The sequence below is a fragment of the Atractosteus spatula genome, chromosome 16 (assembly GCF_055471065.1).
Source record: "Atractosteus spatula isolate fAtrSpa1 chromosome 16, fAtrSpa1.hap1, whole genome shotgun sequence".
NCBI lineage: Eukaryota > Metazoa > Chordata > Actinopteri > Semionotiformes > Lepisosteidae > Atractosteus > Atractosteus spatula.
Genome location: NC_142721.1, coordinates 12,209,054 through 12,219,960, shown reverse-complemented (window position 1 = coordinate 12,219,960; position 10,907 = coordinate 12,209,054). Strand labels below are relative to the sequence as shown.

Below are 10,907 nucleotides of genomic sequence, written 5' to 3'. Positions count from 1 at the left end.
GGCTGTCCAGCAGAAACTGCTGTCTCTGTACACCACACTGAGCTCTGCCTGACGTGGGCAAGGGCCTTGTAGGGCAGGGCCCCCCCATTTCTACTGTGTAAAAACCTGGGGTGCAGGTGCACTAACCTCACAGCGTCGCAGTCTTTGTAAACAGCATGAATGCGTTTCTACACACAGACTACATAAATGAAGAGGAGCAACTGTCTGAATCCATGCACACATTGGATTATTTAGTGAATGCTCTAATGAAAACCCTTTAAAAAAAACATTTATGCGTGAGAACATACTTGCTACTTCATGTCTGATTGCAGCTCAGCCACAGTGTGCAAGGCTCTGTTGAAAGCCTTGTGATGCACAACAATTATAATCAGGGTGTCTGCTGGTCAAGGCTTTGGTTTAGGATAACTTGCTGTGCAGATTACTATCCCTAATTTCCCCCCAAAAAATAGGTGCAATTCACTGAAAAGGAATGTAAAATTAGATTGTGCATGAGCTTTTGGTTTTGTTGCCATTGTTACACCTGCTACATACAGTAAAGGTAATATGATTAGCTTGATTGGATTATTAGCTCAGTCAACAGGCATAATTGGAACCAGCTCCAGTTTAAAAACAGAAAAAAAAGTGAGCGCCTAGTTTTGCATGGGTTATATGAATAAAGGCACTACTATATGTAATGCAAGGCATGAAGCTACGATTCCTAACTGGCGTAGTGTATAATTTTAAAACATTTTGTTCTGTACTGCTGGTTCACTAAGCCCAGAGATGATGGATTCTGTTATTGAAATAACGGTTGAGGTGATAAATGGCTCCAGTGGTAATTCTGCTACATCTGTCACTTCTGAGAGGTATATGATTCGCTGTGTGAGAAATAAATAGAAGCTTCAGTCTACCACATTTCTAGACAATGTCTTTGATTAATTGTTGCATGTCTGATATCACAAATAACTGTAAATTACCAGCAGGAAATATTTCATTTTGAAGCAGCTTTCTCAACTGCTACACTACTGGTGATTGACAATCTTGAGTGCTGTGCTGTCAAGACATATTTTGTCCTGCTTTTGCCTTGCAGGTAATGTATGAGAAAACTTAACCCATATTATCTTTTTTTTTTTTTTGCTGCTATCCATTGCGTTAGAGCTCATCTGCTACTGAAAGTTTAAGTAGTTGCAGAAGTGAAGATGAGCCAAATGCCCACTTGCAAATATTTCTTTTCATTGGGTTTAATTTCATAGATAAAATAATATGAGAAATGGGTGCTTCATTTTTTACAAAAAAGTAAACAGTCAATGTCGTTGGACATGATTAAGGACGTTGTGCATTGCCTGTCTCTTGTTTGTATTTGAAAGCCCAAGTGTAAAAATGATCAGCTCTCACCAAGAGATGAGAGAGCGCCGAGTGAGTAATCACACCAAGTCCTTGGCAGCACAGCTTGGGAAATCCTGGTTGCCATCAGCTAGGGAGGGGACCATGACCTGGCTTGAACCTGCAATGGCTGGGTTCTGGAGCCCAGCCTGAGCTCAGGTGACTGTCTTTACAGGTTGAACACTTAGCAGGCCCCTATCTACCACCATTTTGAGCAGGTCAAGGAGAGGAAAAAAGGATGCCATCCCATCAACTCCTTCATTTGCCAGTTCCCTCATTTTGGAAAACATTCCTGTCAAGTTCCTTGGACACACGATTCCCATAAGGAAGGTTAGAGATGGGTAGAGGCCATTCTGCTACCAGCTCTGTCAGACTCCTCTCCTAAAATTATAATCCTTACTTTTGTACTGTGCTTTCAAAGCAAGCATCATAGTATACCACTTCAGAACAACATTTTATCTGATATTATTATATATAGTATTAATATATCTAATCCTTAATCACAGTTCCTCAGTGGCTGTCTCCCCTGTTTACTTACAGGATCCTGATAATTTGAAAAGACTAGCGTGATACAGGATTTTTTCTAGCAGGTGTTCCGTCTAAACTGAGTTAGAAAGCACACGTAGATATTCTATTAAACGTACAATTCCAGTTTCACCTGCTGCCATTGTTTTTTTCTTGGAGCAAACTGCTGATGGTAAGCTTTTTATTACCAGAAAATAATGTTTTATTTAAAAAAATCAACAGAGCAAACGTCGACTCATCTGAAATTTAACAAATCAATGTACTGAGGTTCCACTGGTACATATGTATAAAGTACTGCAACTCACTTACTTTTAAAATAGAAAAATGAGATGAAACCATGTGGTTATTATCACATCCTGTGTTATGTAAATGTAAGCATTAAGATGCTCTCCTGTGAATGTTTTAAACAGTTTAACTGCTTCTGAAATATCTTTTCAGGTATGCTAAAAATAGCCTAAAAGGTGCTTGCCGTTTCACTGTACAAACCACAGGGAAAGGACTGAAATAATTAAATGGCAGAAGGGTTTGAAATGTAGTTTTCCTTTCGCCTGGTAGATTTGCTAGAGACAGAAAAATGATGACTTGGTTCATCCTCACCCAACCCCCCCATTCGGCTTTCTGACCCCCCAGAATTCACACACAAACACAGGGGGAAAAAAAGCTTATCCAAGTATGTATTTTAGGTGTCGTTTCGGCAATAAAACACACTGGGTATAAAACATTTCAACATTCTAGAAAATTCCAGGTAGAAGCCGGTAGGGCACCGAGTCCGTGTACCGCTTCCAGTCCTTGCCGTACTTGCTAGAGCAGCGGTGCTCGTCCCGGATGCAGCGGTGGACCAGCAGGATCGTCATGTAGATGATGTAGAAGTAAGGCAGGAGGTGGCCGAACCCGCAGGCCAAGCAGTAGGACAGGGAGCCCATGAGGTCCCCCGTGTAGTTGAAATGCCGAGCCACCCCCCAGAAGCCCGAAATCATCAGCTTGCTCTGGTGCCTGCTGCCGTCCGCGGAGTTGTAGGAGCACTGGATGTAGGCCGGCTTCTTGCCCCAGATTATACAGTTGCCGTCCGTGCGGCGGAACAAGTCTTTCTGGTGGTTCGTCATCCTGAAGACGTAGTAACCCACCAGGCCCAAGAGGAGCACGCCCACCGAGTTTGCAGTCGACAGCTGGACTGGATGATACACCAAGTACAGACCCTGAGGACGAGACAAAGGTCAGTCAAATGAGCATGTAAAGCTTTTGTGAACCCGAAAAGCTTAAAATGGACCTTGCAGTCCATCTATTTCCATCCTCCTTTTAGCATTTTTAATTTGCCCTTTACATAACCAGGCAGGAACAGATGTAATTCTGTTTTACATACAAACCTCCTCTCTTTCTTACTTCCCCCACAGTGTATGGCCCCATAATGAACTGGATGCTGTGAATACATGGGGAATTGGAACAAACCTGGAGTGTATACAGGAACGGCAGCCACACACAATCTCCCCATCCGAGGTACCAGCCAAAATGGTCATGGCAAATGTCGATGGTCTTCAGGTACCAAGCTTCATTCCAGAAAAAATCCAAGACATAGATCGCCTGAAATGCCAACAAAACTCAAGAATGGACCTCTTTTAAATTTGTCACCAAACTTTCACATGATAAATGTAATGCACATTTAAAAACTGTGCCGTGGCTTTGCAAGTAGTAAGTGTACATGCCTGACATCACACGAGAGTACTACTGATAGCTTTAGGAGGCACGGAAACTTATATTGTATCACCTTTGAGTTGTCAGAAGTGCAACATACTGTAAGTAACCACCACAGCCATATGTGTGATAACTATAAGTTCCGCAACACAGCAGTGTAATAAAACCTAAAGGTAGTGCCTTTTTTTCCAATTTCAATTTTTTTCAATTTCTACCATTACTTTGCCCAGATCAGCAGAGTTAGGCCCTGTCCAAGAGTATTGTTTCATCTCAAGATCTTACTAAATCAATAGTTACCAAGACACTAACAGAACGAATGTTTTTTAAATAAACCATTAAACTTAAAAAGCGCTACAGTATCAGAATGGTGTTGTATTTGAAATGCAAGAGTTTTACAAAACTGCTGGTCTGATATAGCATAGCGTGACGCTCCGTTTTAAATACAGATCCTTCTTACCTGGAGAACATTGACCAAGATCATCGAGTTGGTCACCTGTCCGTAGAGCTCCTGCTGTTTGGCAGCGTAAGAGAGGTTGATGAGGGTCCAGGCTACGATTCCTGGGCGCCCATTGAAGAAGAGTTTGAAATCAAACCACTTCCCAATCCGGGGATTGAACTCTATTCCCATCATGTAGTCATAGAAGAAATTGCCAGTGAATTTGCTGCAACATAAAAATGAGATTAATGAGTATAATGAACACTATTACCACAAAGAATACTCATTATATTCAGAACTTTATAGTGACGTTAACAACTATGGTTTTAGTTGCAAATTTTAATAGCTTGGTAAAAGGGAGCTTTTGTCATCCACCTTGAGGGGAAAAATTTACACAAACAGCTATATTCAAGAATTCCAATTATGCAGGGTAAATCTGCAACACAGACAACCACAAATACTTAGAGGAGCTTAGGAATACATACCAGTCTTTTTTATTGGTGGGGAAGAGGTATGCCTTTACAAATGCAAATGTGGACACCGCATAACCCAGAATATTGGTGCACCAAAGCAAAGGAATCCAGTTATCAAAAATGATAGTAGGGGAAAACCACTTGAAGTAATAAGCATTTGCAAACCACAGGATGTGAGTTATAATCCAGGACTGCAGTCCATTGATCTCATATTTATTTACAATCCCTGCATGGAAAAACAAAATACAGAACAGGTTGTTTAAAAATACAAGACTTTTTTTTTTGTACTGGCAATGACATCTGTATATTCTCACTTTTTGGTTGCCGAAACGAACACATGGAGCAACAAAATAAAATCCCTGTTCTTCGACTATTCTCACTCAAGTAGTATGTTTTTGAGAACATATTACGTGGTCAGGGATAACATACTGCACAACCCAAATAAATGTAAGCATAACATATAATTGCTTCCTACACTGAACCATGTAACTAGTTTCTATATGTTGCCCCTAACCAGAGGTAATTATTTTAATTGATGAAATATACAGTTGAACAGATCCTGCTACTTATATTATTAGAATATTATCATTCGCCTGCAGACAAGAAATTAACTCAGTCTACAAATGTTTTATGTCATACTTTTAAGGTAAGATTTAGAAGACTTTTACTATACAACAACAATAACCCACTGTTCATGAGATGAACATGAATGAATTACACACTTTGCAAAGCACCGGTGTTCACTAAATTATTCAATCTGTTGATTCACAATATTAAATTATGCACTGCAAAAGGTGGACATGTGCTATGCTATAGCTTGCCTTGGTTCTCTAAATAATCGTGCTTGAACACATCGGCTCTGTGTTCTGTGTGCGTTTCCACGTGAACAGAAACTGTACCTGCTGGTGTGCGTGCGCCATCTTGGACTCCGCCTACATATCCTGGCAGGAACTTGTGACACACGTCGGGGACACACATGTAGAGCACAATCTGAAACAGACACAGGCGCGTTCTGTTAGCAAAGAGCAGTTACTTCCATTTGTAACACCATAGACACAGACCTCTAACAGGTGTGTACATCAACAGTGACTGCAATACTTATATACAGCGAGATATCACATTGTACTGTAATACGATGACAATATTGTGAACGACTTGCAGGCGTTTTCCCTCATTATAATATATAATAAATATATAATTAATCCCGCAGTATATTTTCTACTCAAATGCATATAAAGCAAAATTGTATTTAAAAGAGTGCACATTATCCCTCATATAGAAAACAGGTGACCAATCACCATACGACAAATTAAATACCGCTAAAAGAAAACATATCAATTCCTATTAGAGTTTAGGGAACTACTTTACTGTGTAGGCTACTGTTTTGCTAACCTGGAAAGAAACCCAGATGGCGTAGATCTTTGCAGCTGACCATCTGAAGGAAGGAGCTCGGTTCCAGATATCAATGAGGGTGGACTTCCCACTGTACAAATCCAGAACTGGTGCCGTCACAGAGCACTGGTACTGGTCACAGGCCATTACAAAATAAAACACAATGAAGGGGGCCAAACACAGCAACAGAATGACGCTGACCAAGGAAAACCAGTCCACTTCCCTGTAGAAGACAAGACAGAGCAAAATAAAACAGAAATCCCATTATTCGAAGTATCAGACATGGCTTGTGGTTTTCCTATTATTGCCATTGCAGACAGAATAATGGAACCTTTTCATTTACAAACAGGCATGACAGGTTTCATGATGATTTCATGGTTTTATGCACTACTAGTCTAACAAAGATTTGTGGCAGTTAATACTATAGTTATAAAAATGGTTACATATGGAGATTCTGAATCTAGAGTTATAGATGTAAAATGCTATGCAACATTGTTCTACTAAAACAAAATTGCAAATCATTTTCTTATATGCACATTGCTGCGTTTATCATTGAAAAGCACGTAAGGGTGAGTGGTGTTCTTAGACAGCAGTAGTTGTACACACATTCAGATGAATGGAAAAGCTGCTGCTTGAAATCTTTACACCTGAACAAACTTTAAATTATTCTTTGACTGTTTTTGGGAATGCCTTGAGACATAAGACCCCTCCCCCCCCTTACAGTCAATAAATTTGCAAGTGAAATGCTATTGCAAATAAAGTCCACTTTAGGAAAAACTGCATTACTGTGCAATACTTTGCAAATGGCAGTCCTTAACAGGAACTGCAAGCTCCTCTGAAGACTGGTAGTGTCGCAGCACTGCACTTAGCAGAAATGGAAATGAAGAATATTTAAGAAAACCTGCTATTAAACTTAAAAAGGGCATGTGAATGACAAAATAGATCAATTACGTCCATTGTAAAAAGGTTTATGTTGCACCTGTTTACTTACCATGCTCTGCCCCATTGTCCTTGTGTTCCTTTTTCACTGGAACTCACTCCATTTGCAGAACTCTTATTCCGTTTTTTAGTGGTGGTTGACAGCTGAGGGGTAGCCATGACCCCCTGGAAGAACCCAGAGAAGGACATTTTAAGTGCCAGATGAAAATACCACATCTCTTGTAAAATAGCAATTTATGTGTACTTCATGTTTTGTGACGTTTTGTGTACTTCATGTTTTCTTTCTACGGAATTACATTACTACCCTTGCAAATAATAAGCACAGGTACATCACAAGCACTCACGTCAGGAGATTTTTTGTAATTATATTGTAATATAACATGCAAAAAGGAAAAAATCCCAGTCCGATACCTCACCTGATGCACAGTTTATTTTTAGTGTGTTCATACACACTTAAAAACCATTCAATTTATATGCATTGGGTCAGGACCTGACATGCTGTATTTATATAGAAGAGTCAATAAATACAAACATTTCTCTAAAAAATCCAATCACTTTCCCTGAAAGTTTGTATTTTACTTTGTCTTCTTTTATAGTACAGCTTGAAATTAGATATACTTTACTCTTGTATGTAACTTTTTTTCAGAAATACAGCTGCGGAAATTATAAGTTCAAAAATGAATCACAGAACTGAAAGACTGCTGGTAAACCAGAGTACACAGCAAGCTCTGAGAATTTCAGACGACTGATAAAGGCTCATATTTTGCAGAGTACAAGGACAAAATCCATAATCTGTACAATAAAACTGACCAAGCATTTTTCAGCTATCTGATCACAATGACTATGCAAGACTTGTACAAGGAATTATACCCTTAAATGGAATCAAACAGATACATTAAACAGCCACCCCAGAAAAAAAAACACATCTTTAAAAAACTCTTGAACAAAACATAATAGTATTTTTTTCAGAAACAAATTCTTGAGCTGCGATAAGAAGGCCAAAGAGTAGAAGAGAAAAGGTACAGTAGAACACTTTGGGAAAGATCGGAGCTTGAAAGTGTTTAGTCATGTTAACCCATTTGGAAGCCATTCAAGAACACAGAAAAACAAGCTGAAAGACCATTAAAGGTGCCTCTGGGAATTATGTACTTTGGGTTGCACAAAATGTGGTACGTGTTTCAGAACTACATACAAACTGTTCTTTTATTTCAGGGAAATTTTGGAAAAGGTCATTCATATTGTCAAGACTGCTATAAAAGAAACAATAATATCTCTTTCAAACAACAGCTACGACTACAGAAAGATCTTTGAAAAGGCAAGTTTATGTTACCTAGATTTTACAACGGCTTTCAATCATACATACAGTTTCAACTGATTTTAATTTGTAATGACAGATTTTCTTGACAAGATACTTTTTAAACAGAGAGGTGACCGTGACCCCATCCACAAACATCCGACATCAGCTGATTTTCCTGAACTGCTGCACTAGCTTTATCAAGACCTCTTCTTCCTTTCTTTTGCTATTTCACCACACCTCGTTCTAAGGCTAATACACAGGCATAATACAGAAGAGCACGTAATAACCAAAGTCCATTTGTAAGGTGCAAGATATTCCGCAAAAATGTACTGGTAATCACAACAAAGTATGTCAATAGAGACTGCAAAGGAAGAGTATGTGTGATTAAACTGTAATGGCGATACGATAATAATAATAATATTATTATAAGCTTACACTTATAATACTTGCTTACTTTTCTGGACACCACACTCAAAGCGCTTTACAGGTAATGGGGACCCCCCTCCACCACCACCAACGTGCAGTATCCACCTGGATGAAGCGACGGCAGACACAGTGCGCAAGCTCACTCACCACACATCAGCTATCAGTGGGGAGGAGAGCAGAGTAATGAAGCCAATTCATAGATGGGGATTATTAGGAGGCCATGATTGGTAAGGGCCAATGGGAAATTCGGCTGCTGGCTATCTACTACCACTACCACCTTATTTCTGAGGCCTAAGCACTTCTCAAATTGTGGACTTTCTGTAGCTGAAGACTGCACACTGAAAGAGAACCACCAACTCTTCCTCCGTTATCAAAGTCTCGGGACATTATAACATCACAAGACATAAGCGGACAATTTCCGCTTGTACAGTATGTACTTGTGAACAGGCCTGGGAAGGTGATGATGATAATAATTACATGACGTGGTATTTTCAAATTCAATTTGAAATGATAAAACAAAGTGTACCGTTAGAACAATGCAGGTTTCTAATGATAAAACCAATCAAGGTTGTGTTTTCATGTTAACAAGTCTTAAAGTAGACCACACCTTTCAGTTTTCTTTACTTTTTGCAACAACACATCTGCACTATGACAGAACGCTCTCATTTCTGCAGACTACATGTTACAGTGAGTTTTAACAGCAATGATAAATTGAAGGAAGGAGGAGCTGCCACAATCTATGCTACTAAATATTTCAAAAGTGCAGGGTGTGGTCCTACACACACCACCCTGAACGGAATCGGGTAAAAAAAAGGCATAGTTACTAGCCCATGATATGCTGAGCTAGTCCCTTGCATAACTGTTCTCGGTGAGAGAAGTGTTCCCAATGGTGTCACAAGCACTGCAAACACTGAAGTCTAGGAGTATTGCTAATCGGGCTTTGTGCATTCACCTACCCCTTCATCTTGAACATTTTTGAAGATTAAAAGACATGCAGTTTGTGTGCATTTTTAGTTTCAAAACAGATAAAAAAAGAACAAAGAATAAGTAGTTTTGGTTTGGGACGGAAACACCAAGCTTCAACAGTTCGGGTTGTATTTTGGACTGTTTTTATTCATCCTAATGACATCTAACTGTATATACTTTTGATAACGACGCACAGTACAAAACTTACAGTACTTGGTATACAAAGCATAAGGCAGACACCTAGGAGGCTTTGTGGATCCAGGAGGAAAGACTAAGTATTGTTGATAAAACATTTAACATTTGGAGTCTCAAGCTTACTTCCTCGATGCTTTCAATGATGATATACATAGTTAATCTGAGTCTATACAGTAGTAATTTTTTAAAGACGTTCAAAAAAATAAACGCATTTTCTAAAAAACAAACAAACAAACAAACAAACAAACGCAGTACCCCAATGCAGGTAGAGTTCTTTCATATTTGCAAAGGTAGTCGTACATGAGCCACAAGCTAGTGTGAGATAGTGGTTAGTGATGTTTCTTACCTTTAAATGGCCGCTAGAATCGGGGGTGTTGTGTCTGTAGCAAATGCACAAAGCCACGGCCTTTCACTGTCGCTTAAAGGGACAGTCACTATAAATGTCATTTTAAGCTAACGTTTTCATTAATAGCTCGCACTTTTACTCGCGTTTTCAGTTAACACAGTACTAGGAATAAAGCTGAAAAACCTAACGAATGGAAACAAAGTACAGTATCTTGAAAAAAGTGCAAAACGTAATCCATTCACCACCCCCACTATTCTTCATTAGATTACTGTGTAACAAATCCAATTGAATTCAGAATGTACACGCGTTTTGACCATCTACACACCGCAGTGACGGATCGAGTTATCTGCAAAATAACATTTCTGCAACAGCAAAAAAAAAAATAATCAAAGTTGCAACATTTGTTGAAAGACAAACAACCTACTGATAACATCTGTGAGGGTGGATCGAATATTATGAATGCGATTTAAAAACCTCGGCCAATGCTCCTTCATTCCATACAAACACGTCTGTAGAAATCGATGCGACGATAAATATAACGCGAAATTTTTTTTACTAACCTTTTTATTCTTCCTTTACACTTAAAGAATACCGTCTTCAAATATTTTACCTCCAGATGTTAGCTAACCTCTTACAAAAGAGGACCACGCACATTAACAAGCATCTCTGTCCCTCCTACCTCATTGCATATTGCAAGAAGCTAGGAAGATCGGACCAATTATCTTTCAAGCCCGGCTGAGCATGCTGTCTCTTCTTCTCTAGATTGGACAGAGGAGCTCAAACCACCAGCGTCTGATCAGAGGGCAAGCAAGCGGCACGTGTTTCAGTATCCTATTTACCTTTCTGCTTGTGAATAGTTAT

General features: G+C 39.3%; 1 protein-coding gene across 1 annotated transcript; it reads right to left on the bottom strand.

Annotated features, from left to right (window-relative positions):
- Nucleotides 1-2,549: 2,549 nt before the first annotated feature.
- On the bottom strand, nt 2,550-10,806 carry dhcr7 (7-dehydrocholesterol reductase). The gene is made up of 8 exons (XM_088934596.1): nt 10,607-10,806; nt 6,869-6,981; nt 5,878-6,100; nt 5,385-5,475; nt 4,498-4,711; nt 4,034-4,238; nt 3,334-3,465; nt 2,550-3,083 (listed from the first exon to the last, which is right to left on the bottom strand). The coding sequence occupies exons 2-8, from the start codon at nt 6,973-6,975 to the stop codon at nt 2,619-2,621; spliced, it is 1,437 nt and encodes a 478-aa protein (XP_088790722.1). The 5' UTR covers nt 6,976-6,981; nt 10,607-10,806; the 3' UTR covers nt 2,550-2,618.
- Between the last annotated feature and the right edge of the window lie 101 nt (nt 10,807-10,907).

Coding starts and splice junctions, on each gene's coding strand:
- dhcr7 (XM_088934596.1), bottom strand. CDS start 6,975: ATGGCTACCCCTCAGCTGTCAACCACCACTAAAAAACGGAATAAGAGT. Junction 4,712..5,384: donor TGGCGCACGCACACCAGCAG/GTACAGTTTCTG, acceptor TTTTCCATGCAG/GGATTGTAAATAAATATGAG. Junction 3,084..3,333: donor CGTTCCTGTATACACTCCAG/GTTTGTTCCAAT, acceptor TCTCGTCCTCAG/GGTCTGTACTTGGTGTATCA.